Source organism: Zootoca vivipara, chromosome 6, assembly GCF_965207765.1.
Source record: "Zootoca vivipara chromosome 6, rZooViv2.hap1.1, whole genome shotgun sequence".
Lineage (NCBI taxonomy): Eukaryota > Metazoa > Chordata > Lepidosauria > Squamata > Lacertidae > Zootoca > Zootoca vivipara.
Genome location: NC_142589.1, coordinates 69,888,949 through 69,915,006, shown reverse-complemented (window position 1 = coordinate 69,915,006; position 26,058 = coordinate 69,888,949). Strand labels below are relative to the sequence as shown.

At 47.4% G+C, this 26,058-nt stretch overlaps 2 protein-coding genes across 3 annotated transcripts in view; one reads left to right on the top strand and one right to left on the bottom strand.

The window, feature by feature from the left end:
- ATP4A (ATPase H+/K+ transporting subunit alpha) overlaps positions 1-5,271 on the top strand; it is a 30,985-nt gene extending 25,714 nt beyond the window's left edge. Inside the window, exons 19-23 of the mRNA XM_060275674.2 lie at positions 24-169; positions 1,573-1,706; positions 1,917-2,018; positions 2,836-2,927; positions 4,247-5,271. Coding sequence (XP_060131657.2) covers positions 24-169; positions 1,573-1,706; positions 1,917-2,018; positions 2,836-2,927; positions 4,247-4,275 — 503 coding nt within the window. The 3' untranslated portion in view covers positions 4,276-5,271. The remainder of the gene's footprint in view (positions 1-23; positions 170-1,572; positions 1,707-1,916; positions 2,019-2,835; positions 2,928-4,246) is intronic.
- A 1,814-nt stretch (positions 5,272-7,085) lies between these two features.
- On the bottom strand, positions 7,086-15,768 carry TMEM147 (transmembrane protein 147). 2 transcript variants are annotated; one of them, XM_060275675.2, is made up of 8 exons: positions 15,664-15,768; positions 15,111-15,236; positions 13,856-13,925; positions 12,517-12,582; positions 12,188-12,324; positions 10,572-10,656; positions 8,337-8,458; positions 7,086-7,390 (listed from the first exon to the last, which is right to left on the bottom strand). In XM_060275675.2, exons 2-8 carry the CDS (start codon positions 15,185-15,187, stop codon positions 7,270-7,272), a joined length of 678 nt encoding a protein of 225 aa, XP_060131658.1. In that variant the 5' UTR covers positions 15,188-15,236; positions 15,664-15,768; the 3' UTR covers positions 7,086-7,269. The 2 variants fall into 2 exon arrangements, with proteins under 2 accessions (XP_060131658.1, XP_034976555.1); XM_035120664.3 differs by having other exon boundaries at positions 15,729-15,768.
- Positions 15,769-26,058: the final 10,290 nt, after the last annotated feature.

The following is a 26,058-nucleotide window of genomic DNA, read 5'->3' as shown; positions in this document are numbered from 1 at the left end:
CCCTGTGCTTCCCTGCCACGCAGGAGCCATCCAGTCCTTTGCCGGCTTCACTGACTACTTCACTGCCATGGCCCAGGAGGGCTGGTACCCGCTGAAATGTGTGGGCCTTCGGGCAGCCTGGGAGAACGACCATATCCAAGATGTTCAGGATAGCTATGGACAAGAGTGGGTGAGTGGAGGAGACACACTGCTTCTGGCTTCTGGCCTCCAGGCAGGATGGCCAGATGTCCTGCTTTTGGGGGGACAGTCCTGTCTCTGAAAGGCTGCCCCGTTTAAAGACAAAAAAAAAAACCTGGGGAGAACAAGGGTCCTGAAGCACTTAGCCAGCTGACTGGGGAGGCACAAAGAATACCATCAATTTGCTACGGTGCCTGTGTTCTACCTTGGGTTCGACTAGATGAGCCTCGGGGTATCTTACAATTCTATGATTCTATACCTCCACTGTCGGAGGCAGTATGCCTCTGAAGGCCAGTTGCTGGAAATCACAAATTGTGTGATGAATGTGGCAAGCAATGCTTAATTGAATTATCAGTTATACTATATTTATTATTAATTATTATTACTACTACTACTACTACCACCACCACCAAAAAACAACAACTTTAAATTGCCCTAATCAGGCAGGAACTTTGTGTCTGTGTATGGAGAGATAGAATAGGTTTTAAGCATCAAGGTTTGCCCTAGATCCTGGCGGGTGCAGCTAATCACTAAAATCATATATAGCAGGCATGTCCAACTTTCAAGATAGCGATCTACTCCCACTATAAAAAAAATCTGGCAGTGATCTACCAAAATTTTTGAGCTTTTTTTAGGGAGCCAAATTTGTTGAGCTTTTTTTGGGGGGGGTCAGGGTCCGGCGATCGACCTGTTGGACCAGGGCCGTCTCAAGCATGTCAGGCGCCCTGGCGCCGTGGTGCGGAGATCGCTCCAGCACCCTCGCCCTGGTGGGCGGGCACAGCACGCAGCGCCCCCCTGCCGGCCCCGCGCCACCCAGCCTACCCCTAGAGTGTTGGACATCCCTGCTATATAGTATCTTATCTTATCAGTGGTGTTTGGTGCCCTTGAGGACTGGTAGGGTGTAAGGCAGAGAGGCCAGCAGTAGGTGGTGCCAGATATCCAATGGCAGGCAGAGCCAACTCATTCTGGTTTCGTCCTTCTCCTCCTTGTTCAGTTCCACATGGGGCAGCACTGAGACCAAGGAGGAGGCACACCAACACCCAGGGCGGGTTGCATATAAGATGGGAGGCAGGTGGGGGCTGGCTTCAGGCAGACTGAGGTTGGTGGGGCAGCGCCACTTCTGCCTGAATGGAAGTGCTTCCCATTGTTTATTGGAATGACTCACAAAGGAGCCAGCATAGCCCACAGTAGGGAGCTGCAACCCAACAGCAGGTAGAAGGCTGCAGGTTCTCCATCAGAGCCCAGATCCTGTGTAGGGAATGGGAAGTCCAGCCTTTCCCGTGCAGGAGGCGCCACTGGGCCCCTAGGCTGGTGAGTGCAGCTGGTGCAGGGAGAGAGGGCGGAAGATGGCCAAGCATCACTGCGTCTTCACTGGTCGTTTCTTCCCACTTGCAGACTTTTGGGCAGCGCCTGTACCAGGAGTACACCTGCTACACCGTCTTCTTCATCAGCATTGAGATGTGCCAGATCGCCGACGTACTCATCCGCAAAACACGACGCCTTTCTGTCTTCCAGCAGGGATTCTTCCGGTACGTGGGAGCCGAATGAATCTCCAAGCCAAACATGGTTCTGTGCTATACAATATTGCTGCATTTTCCGTTCTTGTAACAGAAGTTATTGTGATAGAAGCACCCTGCCCCCATCTCCCTTCAATCATGCTACCTATTTTGCTGAAACCAAGAGCAGCCATAGGTCTTCCTATTCGCCACCCACCCTGAAACACCCCCTTCCCTTTTCAGGAACAAAGTCTTGGTGATAGCCATCGTGTTCCAGCTCTGCCTGGGCTGCTTCCTCTGCTACTGCCCTGGGATGCCCAACATCTTCAACTTTATGCCTATAAGGTAAGACCTCACATGCCTCTATGGGGCAGATTTAGCCCTCCACTCCACTAAACAAACAAACAAACAAAAACAATGGAGGATACTCTGTAGAAGAGAGCAGGGCAGCTGGGTCTAATAAGAAGTGGGCTTCTTCGAACTGATGTGTCTTGAAAGGCAGTCAATGGAGGGCCACCCAGATGTTGTTGGTCAGCATCACCCCTGACCGTTTTGCTGTGAACTGGAGCAGATGTCCGGCAGCTTACGAACGGCACCTCCAGATAGATGGAGCAAGGTAGCCTGACTTGGTATGACTTAGGACATCACCTTGTACAGAGTTGTAACGCCACCACTTAACTCACCCATCCAGCTCACCTTCCTAATTCTCCATGCTAGCCTGAAAAGGGGAAAGCAGATGAGCACAACCACTGTATAGATAGGGCTCCCTTTCACTCAGAACCATGGACAGCAGCCCAGCAGCTTTGTTCTGTTTTAGTGGAAGCATCTCCTAGGCCAGCAAAGGGAAAATTGAGATCTGCTGGTAAATCTCTGGTTAATTTTTAGATTACAGAAGAGATTTTTATTTTGCAACAGTTGCACTTTTTCCAAGGTTATTTGCATATTTACAGAATCCGTGAGAAAGGTTTTTTTTTCTGAAACGTATTGCAATAAACACTTGTATGTAGCTTCTGGACTTTCCTCCCTTTTTTGTGCTGCTAGCGATGCTACCCCATTTTTGAGGTTGGTTTCCTGTCTGCCTTGGGCCAACCCAATGTAACGATAACTGAGCTCAGCTGGCTGGCTTAGCAATGCAGCATTGAACACCCTTTTTCCTGCTTAGGTTCCAGTGGTGGCTGGTGCCGCTACCCTATGGCCTTCTCATCTTCGTCTATGATGAAATCCGAAAGCTGGGAGTCCGGAGACACCCTGGAAGTAAGTAACTGGGGGAAGAGAATACACCTGTTGCATCTGCCAATGTAGATATGGCACGTGTGTCTTCAGGCACACTCTCCTGCCCTGTTGCAGCTACTGACCTTTGGGTCAACCTTCTGGTCTTGGTCCTGCCTCTGGCGGCCAAAGCAGCACTCAGAACAGCAGGCAGGAATGTGATGCTCCAGCTCCCTGCGCTTTGTGAGGGAAGCTTGCAATGGTATTTCTCCATGGTTGGAGGCAGTCTGCCTCTGAATTCCTGCTATAGGACATAGAAGCCATTGATAGCCTCGTCCTCCATGAATTTTCCCAATCCTCTTTTAAAGCCATCCAAGTTGGTGGCCATCACTGCCTCTTGTGGGAGTGAGTTCCATAGTTTAACTATGTGCTCCATGAAGTATTTTCTTTTATTTGTCCCAAATCTTCCAATTTCTGAGCACAATTCATAGTGTTGGTGTTGACCTTTAAAGCCCTAAACGGCCTCGGCCCAGTATACTTGAAGGAGCATCTCCACCCCCATTGTTCTGCCCGGACACTGAGGTCCAGCTCCAAGGCCCTCCTGGCGATTCCCTCATTGCGAGAAGTGAGGTTGCAGGGAACAAGGCAGAGGGCCTTCTCGGTGGTGGCACCCACCCTGTGGAACACCCTCCCATCAGATGTCAAAGAGATAAAAAACTACCTGACATTTAGAAGACATCTGAAGGCAGCCCTGTTCAGGGATGTTTTTAATGTGTGACATTTTAATGCATTTTAAATTTCTGTTGGGAGGCGACCCAAAATGGCTGGGGAGGCCTAGGCAGATGGGTGGGGTACAAATAATAAATTATTATTATCTTCCAACATTCGGCTTCATTTTCTTATCTACCTTCTGCATGGCATGTGTGATTTCATAGATTAATCCAGGCATCCCCAAACTTTGGCCCTCCAGATGTTTTGGACTACAATTCCCATCTTCCCTGACCACTGGTCCTGTTAGCTAGGGATCATGGGAGTTGTAGGCCAAAACCTCTGGAGGGCTGCAGTTTGGGGATGCCTGTACTAATCTACCCTTCTTATTCGCCTTTTATCTGAAGTAAAAGCAAGACAGCCAGAACCAACACTGACATTGGCTGTAATTTTTAAGGACTTGTTCCTCGGTTTGCTTTCTCTCTCCTCCATCCTGTTACTTTTTCCCTCGTTTATCTTGTTTTCTTAAATTATGAGCCTGTGGGCAGAAGACATCTTTGAAACGGATTTTTGTATGCAGCTGCAAGAGCCTTTTGGGGCCAAAGGATGGGATACAAATGCTACAAATTAATTGTTAAAATTCTCCCTTCCTCCAGGTTGGTGGGACAAAGAACTCTACTACTAAAGGCGAAGCTTTTTTTTTTTTTTTGACGGAGCTTTTTCCCTGCTTGTGCAACAGAGACAAGGAAATCAAGGATTTGCTTCTGTCATCAACAACCGTACTGCTGAGCCAAGCCTGCCACATTTCACACCACAGAATCATAGAACCGTAAGGTTGGAAGGGATCCTGAGGGTCATCCAGTCCAACCCTCTGCGGTACAAGAATCTCAGCTAAAGAATTCCTGACAAATGGCCACCCAACCTCTGTTAAAAAGCCTCCAAGGAGAGCTCACCACTTTCCGAGGTAGAGCCTCCTAGGAGAGCTCACCACTTTCCGAGGTAGTCTGTTCCACTGTTGATCAGCTCTTACTGGTAGAAAGTTCTTCCTAATTTTTAGTCAGAATCTCCTTTCTTGTCATTTGAATACATTGGTTCAGGCCCTGCTTTCTGGAGCAGCAGCAAACAATCTTGCTCCATATTCCATGTGACAGCCCTTGAGATATTTGAAAGTGGCTGCCGTATCTCCTCTTAGTCTTCTCTTTTCCAGCCTAAACATACACAACTCCCTCAACCATTCATCATAAGGCTTGGTTTCCAGACCCTTGATCATCTTGTTTGCCCTCCTCCACACACATTCCAGCTTGTCAATATTCTTCTTAGATTGTGGTGCTTAGAATTGGACACAGTATTCCAGGTGTGGTCTGACCAAGGCAGAATAGAGTGGTACTATTACTTCACTTGATCTTGACACTATACTTCTGTTGATGCAAACAACACCTTTAAGATAAAACTTAAACTTCAGGCTACCACAGTTCCCACTCAGCTACTTTGGGGAAAGATAGCTAGCCCTTCGTCGAGAAATGATTTAAGAGTGCTGATGTGCAGAGTGGAGGGAAACTATATATGTATGATTGCAGGTGCTGAGATCACAGCCGAGTAACAAATTGGCACAGGATTTCTAGATCATGAGAGTTTTCATGTGCATTTTTAAAAAAATAAATACTACGTTTCTAACTATGAAGGCTGTAAATATACATGTAAAAGCAGCATGCCAACAAAATCTCTATGTGACAGAGCAGAGGGCAGGGGGGGCGAGCAAGGCCTGAGAAACAGAATTAAAATAAAATGACATGAGATAAGCCAATGAATGCAGATTGGCATTTCGTTTATATGGGAGCTGGATTCAAGTTTTTGGTGATGTTGGGTCAGCTTTATTTACTGAGGCCCAGGAGCCATGGCCTTCCAGATGTTACTGGACTCCAACTCCCATCAACCCCAAAGAGCATGGCAGACAGTCAGTGATGGTGTGTCTTGCAGTCCATCATCATACAAAGGGCCTCAGGTTCCCCATTTCTGATTCAAGCAGAGTTTGCACAGTTATGGTGCTGCCAAAGAGGTGGCCCACTGAATGTCAACAGGCTTGTAGCTAGCCATGCTGCTGGTCAACCATGGTGAAGCAGGGTCTACTCCAGCTGCCTGGGCACCTTTGCAGATGTTTTTCTCCTTCTTCGTCTTAAGATACAATTGACTAACATTGCTATGTTGGCAAAAGCGCCCTCTGAAGGACCCTCCCCTGCTCCTTTAAACAAAGGAGCAGGAAGCAGGGCAGTGGGAGAACCTCTTCACTGCTCCTTTGGAATAAGTATGCACCCCAGGTTGGGAACCCCTGATATAGGAGTGGGCAGGAGGAACAGGGCTGAACCAGGCCAAAAAGGGCTTCTTGAAACACCACCAACCAGCAGATCCTTGGGAACTCCAGACCCCCTGCACGCCAACCAACCAAACATCAAAGCACAGGACAGGGCTTTCTGCGAGCGCTTGTGCAAAAAGCTCTGAGCAGCGCTTTGAAGCCCCGGCCACCAGCTGATCATTGGCTCTTCAAAGCACCGCATCATGATGGCACTGAGTAATCTGACACTTGTAAAATCTGCAGAGAGAAGGTCCTGGCCCGTCAGGCAGATCCAGTCCTACCCCCACGCCACCCGCCATTGCAGATCTCAGCCATGAGCTGCGCAATTACTTCTTCATAAGCCATCGCTGGAATTTGGTGGTGCGCATCAGAAATGTCTGCGACGGCATGCAGAACTGCAGGGTCTGCATGAATCAAAATATGGCAGTTGCCCTCAACAGGGAGCAGTCACCCAATGCCGTGTGCACCAGCTTATATGGAAAGTTAAAGGGTCAGTTTGCTATAGGTATGTACATTTTCAAGAAGCCCCCAACCAACTCACTAGGGAAAATATCACACTGTAGAGAGAGAGCTTGCTTAACTCCCTTCAACCTGATGGAGAAAACCCCACTTCCCCATGAAGCTTTTGGGTGCACACACCCATGTAATTGTAACTTACTGCTATTACACTCTCCTATTATTCCACCCTAAATTTAGAGATGAGCAGAAAGCAATTATTTACACTTCTCAAACAAAGCAAACCTATTTTGGGGTGGGGGCCCTCTAATTGACAAGGGGAAGGCAGATGGGAAGACACACTGGGTCTAACACAGAAGCTTTTCAGCAGCTACAATGCATTTACGCCTACCCTGCCTTGCTATGTGACAACTCAAGTCACCTCCTTGCAAAGCCACCACTGACTTGACACTGATCACGTCTACTTCAAGGAGAAAACAAAGACCCACGTTTGATGCCATTCCCTTGCAGCGTAACAGGCCTGTTCAGACAAGAGTCACAGAATCATAAAATTGTAGCACCGGAAGGGACCCCCAGGGGACATTTAGTCCAACCCCCCTGCAATGCAGGAATCCCTGGCAAACAGCCACCCAACCTCCATTAAAAAACTTCCAATGAAGTCAAAAAGAACTTAACAATTGCAAACCACATAAATACCAAAACCTGTTTATTATTATTATTATTCCCCTCGCCTGCAAGCAGAGGCCGCGCTGAGGCCGATCTCACCGCAGACAGGATCAAACCGTGTCTCGACTTGGCGACAGCGACTTGGCCGGACAATCCCGCCAGGATGCAAAGGCAATGTCTCTTCCCCAAGTGGGAAGGAATGAACCCTCAGTTGCTGTGTACTAGAGTGACAAAGAGAGTCAGGGAGCTGAGGGAAAGGAGGCCGGTGATGACAGCCTTGACCAGGAGGGCTGTCCAGCTGCCCAGGAGAAAAACATGGACAAAAGACCTGGGAAGGAAAAGAAAAGGGAGAGGGTTGGTAAGGAGCAGAGGAACATCAGGAGCTGCCTTCTACCAAATCAAAGCACTGGTTCATCTAGCGCAGTGCTGTCCACTCTGACTGGCAGCAGCTCTCCAGGGTTTGAGACAGAAGCATTCTTCAGCCCTGCCTGGGGACACCAGGGATTGAACCTGCAACTTTCTGCGTGCAAGGCAGATGCTCTACCATTGAACTACAGTCCTTCTGTGGCTGCAAGGATTTAGTGGGACAGGAGAGCAGGAGGTCCCACTTAACTTCCATGCTTAAAACTTCCATCCTTAAAAGAAAACATCCTGCAATGTTTAATGCTTATATATTTGGGGAAGGGCCATGGCTCAGCAGCAGAACACATGCTCCGCATGCAGAATGTCCCCAGATTTAATCACTAGGCTCTCGAGGTAGGAATGGGAAAGACTCTCAGCTAAAACCCTGGAGAGCATCTTCTACTCAGCATAGACCCCTCTTTTGCCAACCCTGTGCATCCCTGACCACTGGGATGATATTGACCAAGGCTAACAGAGAGCCAGTGTGGCGCAGTGGTTAGAGTGTTGGACAAGGACCTGGGAGGTCTGGGTGCAAATCCCTGCTCAGCCATGAAAGCTCACTGAGTGAGCTTGGGCCGGTCCCTCAACTCTCAGCCTGACCTCCCTCGCAGGGTTGTTGTGAGGATAAAATGGGGACAAAGAGAGAACCACCACGTTGAGCAACTCGTAGGAAAGATGGGGTGTGCATGCAATGAATAAAATAATAGGAGTTACAGTGCAACATTATCTGGGAGGCTGGTGTAGACAATACTGGACAATGTATTGAAGGAATCGAAGAAGCTGCCTTAAATTCAATCAGCTAATGGAAGCCACGGCCTGAAATGCACAAGCCCCAAGTCCCACCTCCAAGCTACGAGCACCCAGTGACTCACTCCATGAAGAAAGCCTTGTAGACACTGATTCCCAGCAGGAAAGTCAGAGGCAGTCGGTAGTGTTTGGGTAAATCGTAGCGTGTAAACATCCATACCAAGGCAGCCGTGGCAATATAGTGGACCTGGGAGAAGAAAGGGGGGGCAAAGGGAGCAAACAGAGATAGGTATGATTTCAAGTCCTTTCTGTGGAACATCCTGCAAGGAAGTGGAGGTTTAGGACCAGAGTTTTCCTTCTCCTAGGTAGGCTACCTCATACACCCTGTACACCACTGTTATCCATAGTTGTAACTTATAACTAGCCAGTGTGGTGTAGTGGTTAAGAGCGGTAGACTCGTAATCTGGGGAACCGGGTTCGTGTCCCCACTCCTCCACATGCAGCTGCTGGGTGACCTTGGGCTAGTCACACTTCTCTGAAGTCTCTCAGCCCCACTCACCTCACAGAGTGTTTGTTGTGGGGGAGGAAGGGAAAGGAGAATGTTAGCCACTTTGGGACTCCTTAGGGTAGTGATAAAGCGGGATAAAAAATCCAAACTCTTCTTCTTTATTGGCATAAGTTAAAACAGCAAAATCATAAAATCATACAAAGTCACCCAAATCCAAAACACATCCTATATAATAAAGTCCAAGTGTCTCTGTGTCCAGTCCCTGTGTTCGTTTTTGCGCTACTGTGCATGTGCCCCACGGGCAGCCGTTGGGACTTGGAGCGCAGAAACACGAGGCATTCGGCTCCCTCCCTCCCTCCCTCAGTTCAGTCAATCAGTCCGTCAGTGCTTGAGAGTCGTGTGTTGTTCGTTGGCGGAGGTGGCGGAGCAGGACGGGACGGTCTGCTCTGGCCAGTTGTTCGGTTGGTGTTGGATGGAGGGTCCCGTCCGCCTCGCCTGCTCTCTCTGGAATGTACTGGGGGGCGGCTGCCGAGTGAGAGTGAGGACTCTATGGGCGCAGGCAGCACCGCTGCTGCCGCTGAGGAAAGGTGAGAAGGAGGGAAGCCGCAGCGCTGGCGGGCAGGTTGGCTGTAATGGGTGTGTTAAAAGCCGGTGAGGGGATGAAGAGAGGCCAAAGAAGTGCCGGGGTTTCGTGGAGGGAACACATGCGCGTGCGTCCGCCCGCCCTCCCACACGAGCCAGCAAGCGACAGGCGCACGCGCGGCTCCACTCGCAAGGGTTTTTACAAATGTTTGACAACATATGTTCTAGCACCCATTTATTTAACGGGCTCAATGACACTAGTACAATATATAAAAGACTAGATAACCACCACTGAATAAATCAGGCAACTTTAGATTTAGCTTTAAAGACCTCGGCAAAGTACCGCAAAACAATATTGGTAGTTTCAGGAGTATCATCCCTCAACAAATATTGGATTACAGAGCCTTTGCAAATTGATACAGTCAAACCTCGGCTCCCAAACACCTCCGTTTTGGAATGTTTCAGCTCCCGAACGCCGAAAACCCAGAAATGCTCCGGTTTTCGAACGTTTTTTGGAAGCTGAACATCCGACACGGTTTCCGCTTGAGTTCAGGAAGCTCCTGCAACCAATCAGAAGCTACGCCTCAGTTGTTGAACATTTTGGAAGCCGAACAGGCTTCCAGAACCGATTACGTTCAACAACCGAGGTTTGACTGTTTTATGAGCTGTAAAGGAGTCACTAGGAGATCTCTGCGATGGGTGTCGAGAAGAGGGCAATCCAAAATTATGTGATGTGATACTTCCCTTTTGTATATAGTCAGTGGTGTTTTGGTTGCCTATGGAGCCACACTCAGATAGTGATTTCACTATAAGTATACACCTGTAAAATTTCCAGGCTGCCTAATATACAAGCCTCAAAGCAGGCATGGATTTTATTAAAATGCATTATTTTAAAATGCAACTAGTCCACTGTCACTTAAGAACAGCTCAGTTCAGAAGGGAACATGGATTTAATGCAGAAACTAACGCTGAGAGTTATAGTCTCTTTTGAACTATTATTCTCGCACGCATTCAGACCCATATGCAAAGTCATGCAGTTTTAGTCAAACAGTTAATTGGATTGATTCATCAGAACACACAGGGACACACACAAAAAAGTGTATTTCTTCTGTCAACTCTACTGCTGTGTTTATAAAAACACCACCACTAGAACAGCAGGGGACGAAAACAAAAGCAGGGAAGAGCTATCCAAATGTCGTGCTTCCTCCCCACCAGCAGGGGCACTGCTTTAGAGAAGCTCGCAACGGGCAATAGCAGAATCCGCACTTACCAGACTGATGTTAGAGTCGATGCTCATCTGGATGTATTTCCAGTCAAACTCAATTCCACGAGCTCCCACCCAGAGCGGGATGCATCTGTCAAAAACACAGCGGTGTCAGGCACAGTTCACACATTCATTCGTTTATTCAGAGCATTTGCAACCTACTGTTCAGTCAAAAAGGTCCCCAGAGTGGCTCATGGGCAATCAATTAAAACAGGACAATTCCCTCCCCTCAGGCTTGCAATCTAAAAAAGCATGTCACGCAAAGGAAAAGGGACAAGGAGGGAAGAGGAAAAAGTCAAACTCAGGCACCAATTTTTAAACAGCTGCTCTTACAATGACCAGCTGGTAAGGAGGTGACTGACGGAGCTGGGCTTTTGGCAAAAGTAATGGAATGAGCCTTCTGCTTCCTGTCTCCCCCACAGATGGAATGGCTGCTCCAAGGTGACAGCAAGAGACTTGATGGAGCTGGTCTGTCACAGCAGTGCTGATTGCCTGCAGCTACATCCAAGGATCTCGAAACCAGAAGTTACACATACACACAGAGAGATACACACTGGTTGCAAAAACAAAAAAGGAGCAACTTCCCAAATGCAATTGCACAACAGGGATCAGGAACCAGCCTGTAATTATGAGCCATGAAAAGTCTTTCCAAATTCAAAATGAAACTTTGGGCTGCACACTCAGGATTGCTCATCACAAAGGCTCCCTAGAATGTAGCACCAGAGCCTAATATTCTGTGTCAAAATAAATAAATTGTCCAGTAGCACCTTAGAGACCAACTAAGTTTCAGGTATCTGAAGAAATGTGTATGCACACGAAAGCTTATACCCAGAACAAACATAGTTGGTCTCTAAGCTGCTACTGGACAATTTTTTATTTATTTATTCTGTCCCAAAGTTCAGCTTGGGGACATCCCAACACACTGAAGTTCCCACAAGCATGTGCAGAGTGTGTCTGCCTCAGCAAGGAAGCATCAACAATCCAAGCTATGCAGCAGTGTAAGGATTAGCCCCTCCAGGCAGATTCAAGTGCTATCGTTTTAGAAACGAACCACACCTTCATGAGAATGAACTCACACCCCTTGACACCCTTTAAACAACTTAAAAGAGTTATTTAAATCATTGGGGGGGAAGAGAAAGAAAAGAGAATATTTGTTCCAGCTGGTTGCAGAAACATAACAGGCTTGTGGGGAATTTTACAGAAAATTGAAAGTGCAAAGAATTCAGCTGAAAAGGAGGAGGAAGGCGGAGTTAAGCAATTGTAAGGTGACGATGCAAAAGGAAACAAAAATAGGTGGTTTTTTTTTAACAAATCATGCAATTGATGGTCAAGTAGGTACTATTCATTTTTAGTTGTTGGAGGCATTTTGTGGGTAAAGTCAGAATACTAGTGCCTGCTACATTCATTTGAACATTTCTCCAGATGAATGAATGTGGATTAAAAGCATGTAAAAAAATAAAATAAAAGCACGCAACATTGCTGATGGAGGAGGGAGAGGCATAAAAACCCACATCAGAATCTCGCATTAACCTGGGATAAGTGGCTCCAACTGAGCTCCGCCCACATACCCTCCCCAACTAGCTCTGGGCTCCACCCCAACTCTGGGCTAAGGCCCAACTCACCGGGACATGATGAGCTCTGCTGTGGCCCATCCCATGGCAGCCACCATGATCTTGTACTCCCCTTTCCCTGCATTCCGCGACATGACCAGGTGCAAGCCCACGAGGTCAGCCAAGTCTACGGTGGCTTTCATAAATTCCTGGTACAAGAGGAAAGGTTTCAGAGCAGCAGACAGGCAAACCCCGATTCCCCCCATCCTCCCAAATCCACATCCCTCCAGTTATGCAAGCACAGATGCTCCCAATTATGTAGGACAGTCAGTAGTATGGGTAGTTGTACCTCCATCCTTGTAGCTCCCACCCTGCCCTGCTTGCCCAAGTGCCAGACTTACTCCAATGAAGTCATAAACGCCTGCACCGCCCTCCCAAGTCGGGAAGAAGGTGGCTAAGAATAGCATCTGTAAGAGAGAGAAGGCAGCAACCAACATTTATGAATGAAAACAATTATAAAAACAGGGAGGGAAATGTACAGTGGACAAGTGGGCATAGTTATGTTCTACCAAAATCCTGAAAATACAGAACACTCTCCGATTCAAGCTTTCATTACAACCCATGAGAATGAGCAGCAAAATTTCACAATTAACATTTTAAGGATTGTGGTGAAAGGCAACAGCCAATGGGGGGAGCACTATTCCCACTTCACAACAAGTGTGGGGGCCACCACTGAAAAGGCCCTGTCCCTTTTGGGAAGAGCGAAAAAGTTAGCACAGCACAGCATTTTTTTTTTAAAAGGCTACTGAAATCACACGTACAGGACTGTCCATTGAGTACCCACTGTTAGCTGGCTTCATATGCCCAGATTCTAACATACAAAGAGTCCTGCTGGATCAGGCCAATGGCTTACCTAGTCCGGCATCCTGTTCTCACGGTAGCCAACCAGGTGCCTGTGACAAGCCCCCAAAGCTAGACCTGAGCATGAAAACACTCTTCTCCACTGTTTTCCCCAGTAACTGGCATTCAGAATCATATGGCGGATAGTAGCCATTGATAGCCTTATCCTCCATGGATTTGTCTAATCTTCTTTTAAAGCCATCCAAATCGGTGGCCATTCCTGCCTCCTGTGGAAGAGAGTTCCACAGTTTAACTCTGTGCTGTGTGAAGAAGCACTTTTTCTTCTGTCTGCCCTGAATCTTGCTTCACTGACAGACTCGGAGTTCTAGCGCTTTGAGAGAGGGAAGTAACAATTTCTCTGTTCACTTTCTGAGATTCTGCAGGTGGTCATCAGAATCAGGCTCTTAACACATATAGGACTGCCCAGTTTAGAGTGAAGTCCGACAGCCTACAATGGCACTTACTCCCAGCTTAGTGGATACAGAATTACGGCCCAAACAAGAACAAATATTCTCACCGCTGCAGTGACAGGCCTCCTAGATGTTGCTGAACTTCATCTCCCATCACCCCCCACCATTTCCCATGCTGCCTGGTGCCGATGGGAGTTAGAGTACAGCAACACTGAGAAGGCCCCACATTCCCCAGTCCTGCCTTGCTGGACACCGCACTGAGATCAAACTCAGAAAGTTCGTGGCACAACCCATCAAACTATGCACCAGCGCAAGGGTGTTGCAGAGAGAGCTGTGTGCCTCCTTTGCAATGGACTTCACACTCTCAGCATCCAGATTCTCATGTGCTATTTCCTCAAAGCTTCAAGACAGCGAAGGGGTCGGGCAATACCTTGCAAAGCTGGACAAAGAGGTAGGTAGCTCCGGCTTGGACACACCTCCAGAAGGCATTATACTCTGACCTAAAAGGGGCAGAAATAAAAAAAAAGACAGCCCTTTGTGGGATAGGATACTTCTGAAGCAGAAGGTGCTATGTTGTTAATGGCTGTTTCCCCCCCCCCCGCCAGAGCTTTTATTTCTTGGTCCCTGGCCCCACAGAATGAGATAAAAGGACAGTACTGTGTCCAGGTGTTTTGTACTCCAGTTCCCATCAGTCCTGGCCAGCATGGCCAATGATCGGGGATGAGGGGGGGGGGTTCTAATCTGAAACAGCTGGAGCGCATCAGAGTGGGGATGGTTCACATAACTACATGCAGCCCATAATAGGCTAAGCCCTGCTCCGAATTGAAATTAATGAACCAATGTTAGCCATGTCTATTAGCTTCAGTGGGTGTAATTTGAGTAGGGCCAGCACTTTATTTAACACCCTTTATATTTTGGAAATTTGGTTTGTTCCCTTGCTACGCATTTGGGCACCTCTGAAGGTATCATAACCAAATTTCGCATGCAGCGCCTGAGATCAAGCACCAAGTACTCATCTGCGTTTGGAGACAATCTGACGCTCTCTCGAATCAAGACAATGGGCTGAACCTTTGGAACGGCACTGATATTTCTGCTTAGAATTCCCAATCAACAACAAGCTTGAGGCTGCCAGCGGTTTACAAAAGGAGCGCATGCAGAAGATCTCAAGTCCAATCCCTGGAATCTCCAGGTAGGAACGGGAGAGAGAAAGAGAAACACTGGAGAGCTGCTGCCAGTCAGTGTGGGCAATACTGAAACAGATGGACACATAAAGGAGCTTCCTGTGTTCCTATACATTAAAAGGCATGAGTATCACCTTCAGAGGTGGAACTGCCAGATCAATCTGCGTGGCTGAGTTTCGCTGAGGCTTGGCTTGAAACGGACAAAGTCTGGCCTGCCAACATGCCCCCCAACCAGTCTCTGTTTTCTATACCCCACAACCGCTACTAAACAAATGAGGCCACACCATCCCATGCAAACCCTGCTCCCATTCTAGCTTTCCATCCGTTATGTGCCCCTCGAAAGGCTGCTGCTTTAATGCACTGCTCATAAAGGGGGAAGCAAATCCTCCCCCAGCTCAGCCAGAACCTCCCCACATCACCCGCAACAATGCACCTCACATTCACACAATCCCACCACCCCTCAAACACACACACACACACACACAAAAAAAAAAAAACACTTACAGGCCGCTGCACTTGTAGGTGATGAAATAGGGGAAATAGGCGAGGGCAAAGCAATTCCCAAAGTGGAAGAGGGTCATCTCGCTGCCAGCCTGGCGGATCGAGACTCAAGATCGTCCCACCTGCCGCCTCCGGAAGGAAGGAAGGAAAGGGGAGGGTGAGAAGCACAGCAAAGAACCAGGCGCAGCCTCCCACGCATCCTGACCCAGAAAGGAGGATAGGGGTTCCGACTCCCCCACCCCCGAAACCCATCTGGGGGTTGCTGGGCTCCAACTCCCATCCATGGCCAGCGACCAGTGATAATGATGGGAGTTCCGAGTCCAGCGAGCCCCGGAGAGCCGCAGGTTCCCCTGCCACGATTGCAAGTGACCTCGGGGTCGGGAAGGGGGACCTATCACAGAATTGTCGGGTTGGAAGGGACCCTGACGGTCATCTAGTCCAGGGATCCCAGCGAGATCACCCATGACAGCCTCTGCTTAAAAACCTCCAAGGAAGCTTCTGCGGAAAAGCGAGCGTTTACCCGGGAGCAAGCCCCATGGAACTGAGCGGGACTTACTCCTGAGTAGACGGGTCTTAGAGGCTTGAACCTCCCTCCACTCCCGTTGATCCCCCAGTACTTACAGATCTCACGTCTTCCCTTCTTCTCCCCCTCTGCATCTGCGCATGCGTGCAGCTTCGCGCCCCCTCCCTCACTTCCTCGAACTTCCTTTGGATCATGGGGTTTGTAGTTCTGTCGAGTCCCTGTCTACACTGAGTTCGGAACGGGCGCAATACAACTCCCAAGGTGCACCGCGCGAGCGGAGCCCCAAGGGCATGGCGGGCGCCGTAGTTCTTCATTCGCAAGGCGATCGCCCGCCTTGAAAAGCGTGCGTGTTGTTGCGCAAAGAAGGGCGGCGAGCGCCGCCTTCTGGCGACATCCGTGAACTGTCGCTGGAATCAACAGAAAGGTTCGATAGATTCATTGCGGCGACAGTTGCGTGCTGGGAATCGTAGTTCTCCCCCGCCCTTTCTGGAACTACGGGCTCAATTCACTTGGTAAAACCAGGGAGTTCCTGCTGCTACAGCCTACACGGACTGTCCCTGTGCAAAAACGCCACCGATTATACTTCTTGGATTTCGGCTCCAGTGATCAAATGCTTACATTTTCCTCCCCTCTTTTCTGTACAGTACACATAACAATTACCTCTTCTTTGCTCATAAAAGCATTTGTGAACCGCCCTGAGACCTCCGGGTATAGGGCGGGATATAAATTCAAATAATAATAATAATTTGCTACAATAAATACCCACTGGGCCATGAAGGTCACTGGATGACCTTGGGCCAGCCAGCATCTCTAAGACTAACCTATCTTAGAGACATTAAATAATACTTTAAATAAGATACCTTAAATAAGAGACATGGGGGAATGATCAACGGTCTTCAATGTCTGTATACTAATGCACAGAGCATGGGAAATAAACAAGATGAACTTGAGCTCTTGGTACAGCAAACTAAATATGACATAATAGGCATCACTGAAACCTGGTGGGATGAGTCTCATGACTGGAATGTAGTAATAGAGGGATACAATCTATTTAAGAGAAATAGACCAAACAGGAAAGGAGGAGGAGTAGCTTTATATGTTAGGGATATGTATACCTGTGAAGAGATCCAGGATTTAAAACTTCAAAGCCAAATTGAGAGTATCTGGGTCAAAATTAAGGGAGAGAAAAACAACAGTGATCTCATTGTGGGAGTTTACTATAGATCCCCAAGCCAAACTGAGGACACAGATGATGCCTTCCTGGAACAGATGGCCAAGCATTCCAAAGGAAGTGAGATAGTAGTAATGGGGGATTTCAACTATCCTGATATTTGTTGGATGTCAAACTCAGCCAAGAGCATAAGGTCGAACAGATTCCTCACTGGCCTTGCAGACAACTTCATTGTCCAGAAAGTGGGAGAAGCAACAAGAGGATCAGCCATTTTAGATCTGGTCCTAACCAATAGCGATGACTTGGTTAGTGGGGTAGAAGTGGCAGGATCATTAGGTGGGAGTGACCATGCTCTTCTGGAGTTTATTATCCAGCGGAAAGGAGCAACCAAGCATACTAAGGTCCAAATTCTAGACTTTAAGAAAGCCGACTTCAGAAAACTTAGGGAAACGCTGGGTGAAATCCCATGGACAGTAATACTAAAAGGGAAGGGAGTTCATGATGGTTGGGAGTTTGTTAAAAGGGAGATATTAAAAGCACAACTTCAGGCAATACCAATGAGACGGAAACATGGAAGGTGCCTAAAGAAGCCAGGCTGGCTATCTAAAGAACTTTTGACTGAGTTAAGATTTAAAAGGGATATGTACAAAAAATGGAAAAGGGGGGAAATCTCCAAAGAGGAATTCAAACATATAGCCAGCACGTGTAGAGACAAAGTCAGAAAAGCTAAAGCACAGAATGAACTCAGGCTCGCCAGAGAGGTTAAAAGCAACAAAAAGGGCTTTTATGGGTATGTCCGTAGCAAAAGGAAAAACAAGGAAACAGTGGGGTCACTCAGAGGAGAAGATGGTGAAATGCAAACAGGGGACAGAGAAAGGGCAGAACTCCTCAATGCCTTCTTTGCCTCAGTCTTCTCCAAGAAAGAAAAAAACGCCCGACCTGAAGAATATGGAGCAGATGATTCAGCAGGGGAAACACAGCCCAGGATAAGTAAGGAGGTAGTACAAGAATACTTGGCTAGTTTAGATGTATTCAAGTCTCCAGGGCCAGATGAACTACATCCAAGAGTATTAAAAGAACTGGCAGAGGTGATTTCAGAACCACTGGCAATAATCTTTGAAAATTCCTGGAGAACAGGCGAAGTTCCAGCAGACTGGAGGAGGGCAAATGTTGTCCCTATTTTCAAAAAGGGGAAAAGAGAGGACCCAAACAATTAGCGCCCAGTCAGCCTGACATCAATACCAGGAAAGATTCTAGAGCAGATCATTAAGCAAACAGTCTGTGAGCACCTAGAAAGAAACTCTGTGATCACTAAAAGTCAGCATGGGTTCCTGAAAAATAAGTCATGTCAGACTAATCTGATCTCATTTTTTGACAGAATTACAAGCCTGGTAGATGAAGGGAATGCTGTGGATGTAGCCTATCTTGATTTCAGCAAGGCCTTTGACAAGGTGCCCCATGATATTCTTGTAAAGAAGCTGGTAAAATGTGGGCTAGACAATGCTACCATTCAGTGGATTTGTAGCTGGCTTACTGACCGAACCCAAAGGGTGCTCATCAATGGCTCCTCCTCATCCTGGAGAGTAGTGACTAGTGGGGTGCCACAGGGTTCTGTCTTGGGCCCAGTCTTGTTCAACATCTTTATCAATGACTTGGATGATGGGCTTGAGGGAATCCTGAGCAAGTTTGCAGATGACACCAAATTGGGAGGGGTGGCTAACACCCCAGAGGACAGGATCACACTTCAGAATGACCTTAACAGATTAGACAACTGGGCCAAAGCAAACAAGATGAATTTTAACAAGGAGAAATGTAAAGTACTACACTTGGGCAAAAAAAATGAAAGGCACAAATACAGGATGGGAGACACCTGGCTTGAGAGCAGTACATGTGAAAAGGATCTAGGAGTTTTGGTTGACCACAAACTTGACATGAGTCAGCAGTGTGATGCAGCAGCTAAAAAAGCCAATGCAATTCTGGGCTGCATCAATAGGAGTATAGCATCTAGATCAAGGGAAGTAATAGTACCACTGTATTCTGCTCTGGTCAGACCTCACCTGGAGTATTGTGTCCAGTTCTGGGCACCACAGTTCAAGAAGGATACTGATAAGCTGGAACGTGTCCAGAAGAGGGCAACCAACATGGTCAAAGGCCTGGAAACGATGCCTTATGAGGAACAGCTTAGGGAGCTGGGTATGTTTAGCCTGGAGAAGAGAAGGTTAAGGGGTGATATGATAACCATGTTCAAATATATAAAAGGATGTCATATAGAGGAGGGAGAAAGGTTGTTTTCTGCTGCTCCAGAGAAGCGGACACGGAGCAACGGATTCAAACTACAAGAAAGAAAATTCCACCTAAACATTAGGAAGAACTTCCTGACAGTAAGAGCTGTTCGGCAGTGGAATTTGCTGCCAAGGAGTGTGGTGGAGTCTCCTTCTTTGGAGGTCTTTAAGCAGAGGCTTGACAGCCATCTGTCAGGAATGCTTTGATGGTGTTTCCTGCTTGGCAGGGGGTTGGACTGGATGGCCCTTGTGGTCTCTTCCAACTCTATGATTCTATGATTCTATGATTCTATGATTCTATGATTCTATCTCTTGGAGTTGTCATGGGGATTAAATGAGGAGGGAAAGAACCATGTACACCACACCTTGAGCTCTTTGGATAAAAAGGTGAGATATAAATGCAATTAATGATAGTAGTGGTTTCTAAGCTTTTGCTGCAGCTTACCATGGGGGTGAGAAATGGTCCACGAGAACAGCCACAGAGTGAGGGCCAGCCAGTTTAAAAAGTGGAAAGCTTTTCAAGAGTCAAGCCTATGTATTTATGATGGCAAGGAACGAAACTTGCCAGGTCTGTGACTGTTGCATTGCCCATTTCCTCTTGCCCTCAGCCCTTCCAAAGCCAAAGACAACTAAATCCACCCCTGAATGGCCAGATGTTCCCTGCTGATGCCGCAGGAGCTGTGTATGATCCTCTCTCTTCCTTATGCCTAATCCCCTTGCATAAACAGAGATTATCTCTGACCCTTTTATTAAGGCGGAGATGGAAGGATGGGGGCAGAGAATAGACTGGCGCAAAGACGGACTCTTCTCTTTCTGCTTTTACCAGTCAGTTTTGCCGTGTAACAGCCATAAACACATCCATGCTGGGATCCCTTCATTCACCCTCCCCTTAGGACAGATTGCTTGATTTCCTGTTGAACTAAACCACCCAACACCAACTAAACCTGTCCTTTTACCTCCAAGCAGGAGCTGCTTTGTACATCCAGAAAGGAGAGTAGATTCAACCCTCCTAAACTGCAAGTCAGCAGCCTGTAGCTGCTTCGAAGGTTGCCACTTAGGGATGGCCAATCAAGAGAAAATGTATAAAGACAAACACAAGTGTGTCCAAATTGCATATTCTAATCTAATCTGGGCTGATGCAGGTTTAAATATAATTGCTGTAATTCAGGCAGACATTTTATTTATTTACTCCATTTATGTGCCACCTTTTGCTCCAAAGAGTTCAAGATAGCATAACTTGGTCCTTCCACTCCTCATTTAATCCCACAGCAACCCTGTGAGGTAGGTTAGACTAAGAGGCAGTGAATGTCCCAAGGTGAGCTTCATAGAATCATAGAGCTGGAAGAGACCACAAGGGCCATCCAGTCCAACCCCCTGCGAAGCAGTAAACACCATCAAAGCATTCTTGACATATGCCTGTCAAGCCTCTGCTTAAAGACCTCCAAAGAAGGAGACTCCACCACACTCCTTGGCAGCAAATTCCACTGCCGAACAGCTCTTACTGTCAGGAAGTTCTTCCTAATGTTTAGGTGGAATCTTCTTTCTTGTAGCTTGAATCCATTGCTCCGTGTCCGCTTCTCTGGAGCAACAGAAAACAACCTTTCTCCCTCCTCTATATGACATCCTTTTATATATTTAAACATGGCTATCATAACCTCCTCTTCTCCAGACTAAACATACCCAGCTCCCTAAGGCGTTCCTCATAAGGCATCGTTTCCAGGCCTTTAACCATTTTGGTTGCCTTCTTCTGGACACGTTCCAGCTTGTCAGTATCCTTCTTGAAGTGTGGTGCCCAGAACTGGACACATTTCTCCAGGTGAGGTCTGACCAGAGCAGAATACAGTGGTACTATTACTTCCCTTGATCTAGATGCTATACTCCTATTGATGCAGCCTCACTTCATGGCTGAGCGAGGCTTTGAACCCTGGTCTCTCAGGTCATAATAACCCACTCTTTAACTGTTACACCATACTGGCTCTCAAGAGGTTAGGTTTCTTCTAGAGTTTCAGGCAGAGTTATTTCCATTACCTGTTGGTTCTTTTAACTGAGCTAAAATCCCAATCACCTGGCCAATGGCCATGCTGGCTGGGGCAGATACAAGTCAGGCTGCAACAGCATCTGGAAGTTAGAAGAAACGTAGGACACTTCCTTAGACAGAGTTAGCCCATTGCTCTATCCAGCTCAGCAGCAGTTTTGCTGACTGGCAGCAGATCTCCAGGATTTCAAAGAGGATGTCTTTTCCCAGTCCCACCTGGCGATGCCTGAGATTGAATCTGGGGCCTTCTGCATGCAAAGCAGATGCTCTGCCACAGAGCTACAGCCCTTCCCAAAAATGTGGTGCATTTCGAACTGCTGGCAAGCCTGTTGGTTAATAAAATGGTGTGTCCCCATCTCCTAGTATTGTCCTCAAAGAACAAATACCTTCTTTGCTCCTAAAATTTGTGCAGAGCAAACTTACAGGCTTCACCAATTTGTGGTAGTGGCAGCAGTGGGACATAGAATCATAGAATCATAGAGTTGGAAGAGACCACAAGGGCCATCCAGTCCAACCCCCTGCCAAGCAGGAAACACCATCAAAGCATTCCTGACAGATGGCTGTCAAGCCTCTGCTTAAAGACCTCCAAAGAAGGAGACTCCACCACACTCCTTGGCAGCAAATTCCACTGCCGAACAGCTCTTACTGTCAGGAAGTTCTTCCTAATGTTTAGGTGGAATTTTCTTTCTTGTAGTTTGAATCCATTGCTCCGTGTCCGCTTCTCTGGAGCAGCAGAAAACAACCTTTCTCCCTCCTCTATATGACATCCTTTTATATATTTGAACATGGTTATCATATCACCCCTTAACCTTCTCTTCTCCAGGCTAAACATACCCAGCTCCCTAAGCCGTTCCTCATAAGGCATCATTTCCAGGCCTTTGACCATATTGGTTGCCCTCCTCTGGACACGTTCCAGTTTGTCAGTATCCTTCTTGAACTGTGGTTCAGTTCAGCTTGGAGAAGGACAAGAATTAAGGGCACTGCGAGCATCTCTCCGTTATCATTTGTGAAATGTTGGCAGGTATGTAATCTCAAGCACAACAGGCCTTTGGTTACCAACAGAGTAGGAGAATGCAGTTTAATTAGGTTGTTAATCCTCTAATCTGCTCCATGAGCCCAACTGGAGGCAGTTTTGGTCAATGGGGATGTAGCAAGAGATTGGCTTTCGTGATCAGGAGCAAGTTCAGCTCCTAAGTCAGCTGCTCCACTTTAGTGATTTTATCTCTCTGCTAAAGGACCTCATCCTCCTCCTGCTGACGTGATCTCCTAAGTGGATGAGGCACCGCCCTCCTCCTCCCACTCCTAGGCAGCAGCACCCAACGATACAGGATGACCTTGAACGGAACAGAAAGGGTTGGCTTGGGTGCAGTGACAGGAGATGCCGCCAGGTGGCACTATGGATGAAGAGTTTCGGCATCCACATTTGGGCGATATGATTCCATCACAAATATTAGAGTGTATACTAAATCGTACTGAGGAGCCCATATTTTCCAGCTGCAAAGAGGGCACCTGGACAGGGATTTCAACCATGATCACCAGTTTTCACCAGGAGCATGGAAGACCACAAACCCTGTGGGGGGGGGGGAGAGATACAGTACTGGGATTTCTTCCAGCCTGTTTGTATTTGTTCTGCAAATTCAAGAATGAATCACATGAAAACACAGGCATTCACCTGTACATTAAGAGATCTTGCATTATGGCAAGGAGGAGGAGGAGAAGGAGTTGCAACAGGTCTGTGGGTTTCTCTAGAAAAAGAAAGAGGGAAGCATGTTCCTTGCAAGGATGTTAGTTGCCTATGGCTTAATCCAAACACATTGACATGAAATGCATGCAAGAGCGGGGTTTGTGCAGTTGGGGAGACCTGGCTTTGCAGGTATTCTGGACAGGTCTCTGGCTTCATCCTCCAGCAATTCCCTCAGTCACAACACGGAAGCCATATAATCCTGCCTTTGATCTGTCACAGCAGTTTTCAGCCACAATTGACTGAGCAGAGCAAACAACTCGAAAGGGAGCCTCAGATCTGAGAGCATTCCACACCACAAGTTCAAATGAATCGTGAAGCCTAATGAGAAGCGCTTGAGCAGGATAAGATCAGAACAAGATGGTACAAGCACCATCTTTTGCCCTTGGTTGATCGACGCAGCATACAGGTTTGCCCCTCTGACCAAAGTGAAAACTAGAAGCCACTGGACCCAGATATAAAAGTGTATTCCTTGGGTTGTGGCAAATCTTTGACTCCCTACTTGAAGAATATCAAGGGGATATGGAACTGTCCTACTTGGTTCACAGCTAGTTATCCTTTGTGTAAGCTGAAAGGTGCCCAAAAAAAATCACAAAAATGAAGATAATAAAAGCAAACAAGCAGCAGACAAAATAGTCAAAACAAGGCAACAACTAGAAATCATACAACAAGCATGCTTCCCAAGCTGGGTAGGAGGGGGGTCAGATATCATACAAACAGCTAAATACTATTAAAAGCCACAGAGTATAGGACAGAGAATAGGACATCAATAGGAGTATAGCATCTAGATCAAGGGAAGTAATAGTACCACTGTACTCTGCTCTGGTCAGACCTCACCTGGAGATTTGTGTCCAGTTCTGGGCACCACAGTTCAAGAAGGATACTGACAAACTGGAACGTGTCCAGAAGAAGGCAACCAAAATGGTCAAAGGCCTGGAAACGATGCCTTATGAGGAACGGCTTAGGGAGCTGGGAATGTTTAGCCTGGAGAAGAGAAGGTTAAGGGGTGATATGATAGCCATGTTCAAATATATAAAAGGATGTCATATAAAGGAGGGAGAAAGGTTGTTTTCTGCTGCTCCAGAGAAGCGGACACGGAGCAACGGATTCAAACTACAAGAAAGAAAATTCCACCTAAACATTAGGAAGAACTTCCTGACAGTAAGAGCTGTTCGGCAGTGGAATTTGCTGCCAAGGAGTGTGGTGGAGTCTCCTTCTTTGGAGGTCTTTAAGCAGAGGCTTGACAGCCATCTGTCAGGAATGCTTTGATGGTGTTTCCTGCTTGGCAGGGGGTTGGACTGGATGGCCCTTGTGGTCTCTTCCAACTCTATGATTCTATGAGATTTTGTCTCCCATCTGAATAGGGACATAGGCAGTGACCTTACATTTAAATCAGACTACTAGTCCATCTGCCTTAGTGTTGTCTGTTATCAGTCTCCCACAACCTGCAGGGAACCTCCGGCCCAGGGACTTTGCCCTCATGGGACTTGCTTCACGCTCTGCCCCAAGTGTTTTTGCTGAGATGGAAGATGTCATTGAATTCTGACAATGCCTCTTGCTTCCCTGGGTGGAGGGTAGTGTGTGTGCATGTAGAAACAAGCCCACTGCACAAAGTAAAATCTACAGCTGCTGCTTTGCCCATTGCTGCCCCTGGCCCCACTCACCGGTAGATTGTGTCCCTCAGAAGGTTGCTGAGAAGAGTATGAGGCCCTCAGGCTGGAAGGCAGATACATATTCCTGTTGTAGTGCAAAATATCTAGAGGGCAACATCTCCCGTCAGCTTTGGGAGGAAGCATCACCTGAGAATAAGAGATGCTGATGACAGGGGGTGCCCGAACTTTTTTCAAAGAGAGCCAGATTTGATGAAGTGGAGATAAATTGCCACAGGGGCTAGATTAAGCCGATCGGCAGGCCAGATTAGGCCCCCAAAACAGATTTTGGGCATGCCTGACACACATCAAGGGGAGGCCATGGTCCTCATGCCCTAAGCTCTAGGTCAGGCATCCCCAAACTTCGGCCCTCCAGATGTTTTGGACTACAGTTCCCATCATCCCTGTCCACTGGTCCTCTTAGCTAGGGATCATGGGAGTTGTAGGCCAAAACATTTAGAGGGCCGCAGTTTGGGGATGCCTGCCCTAAGCTCTAAGTGCTTCTCCCTGCTATCACTTTATTCTATTTTAGTCTTATTTTTACTGCAGGGATAGGGAACTTGTGGTCTTGCTGATGATGTTGGACTCCAGCTGCCACCAGCCCCAGCCAGCATGACCTTTGGTCAAGGATTATGGGTGCTGTAGTCCAACAACATATGGAGGGCCATCAATGCAAAATCTTCCGGGAGCACAAGAGCATCGACCCCACAAAAAATCCAGACGTGATCTTATCCTTCTTACCCCTCCCACCTATTTTGGTTTGGGTGCTGAAACTTACAATACAAGCGAGTTCACACAAGATGCACAATACAGTAGATAAAACTGTCTGCTCTCGCTTTCGCATTAGACTGTGCACAACGTGTTAATAAGGCTACAGTTTTCAGAAAATTCCATCCCATGCTGGAGGCAGGAAATATTTGCCAGAGCTGTAACAATGGGCTGTGTTGAGGCATTTGACTTGGGAATGTGCTCCTTGCCAAGCCAAGAACTGAGAGCCTCTGTCATTGACATGACTTTGCATTTGGAAGCAAGCTCTCCGCAGACACTGGATAGCTCTGTTCAGAAAACTGACCTGCAGTGGGCAGGACAACTTCATCTGAAACCACTGACAAGGTTGTTTAGGACGCCAATGCCTGCCTAGCCAGTTAGCAACCTTTAAAAGGTTACAAAACTGCAGAACTAGATGTATCGTCCATTCGTATACACAATAAGTGCAGCATGAGTCTTTGCCTGCCATGTGGAAAATACCTGGAGGCAGCTGCTCAACATATTTGAAAGTGTTCCTCTAGTCCAGGTGTCAGGTATCTTTTTCAGCATTCCTTTGTGGGAAACCTTCCAAGACTTTTCTCTTTGTACTTTGTGCTACATTACAGTTCTGCAAAAGCCAGGCCACACCCCTCACTAGCTCACATACACATCCCTATCTCTCCATCCAGGCAGGCAAGAAGCTTCACCGCAGCTCAAGAACTCATCTCAGCAAGGCAAAAAACACTTGGAAAATGCAAAGTAGACCCAGTGAGGGGTGGGGCCTGGGGAGAGCCTCAGGGGCA

What these genes read in the sequence shown, in the direction of transcription:
- TMEM147 (XM_060275675.2), bottom strand. Translation starts at nt 15,187, where the DNA reads ATGACCCTCTTCCACTTTGGGAATTGCTTTGCCCTCGCCTATTTCCCC. An exon ending in ACCTACAAGTGCAGCGGCCT is followed by an intron (nt 13,926 to 15,110) that starts GTAAGTGTTTTT and finishes TGCCCCTTTTAG; the next exon opens with GTCAGAGTATAATGCCTTCT. An exon ending in TCGACTCTAACATCAGTCTG is followed by an intron (nt 8,459 to 10,571) that starts GTAAGTGCGGAT and finishes TTCTTCTCCCAG; the next exon opens with GTCCACTATATTGCCACGGC.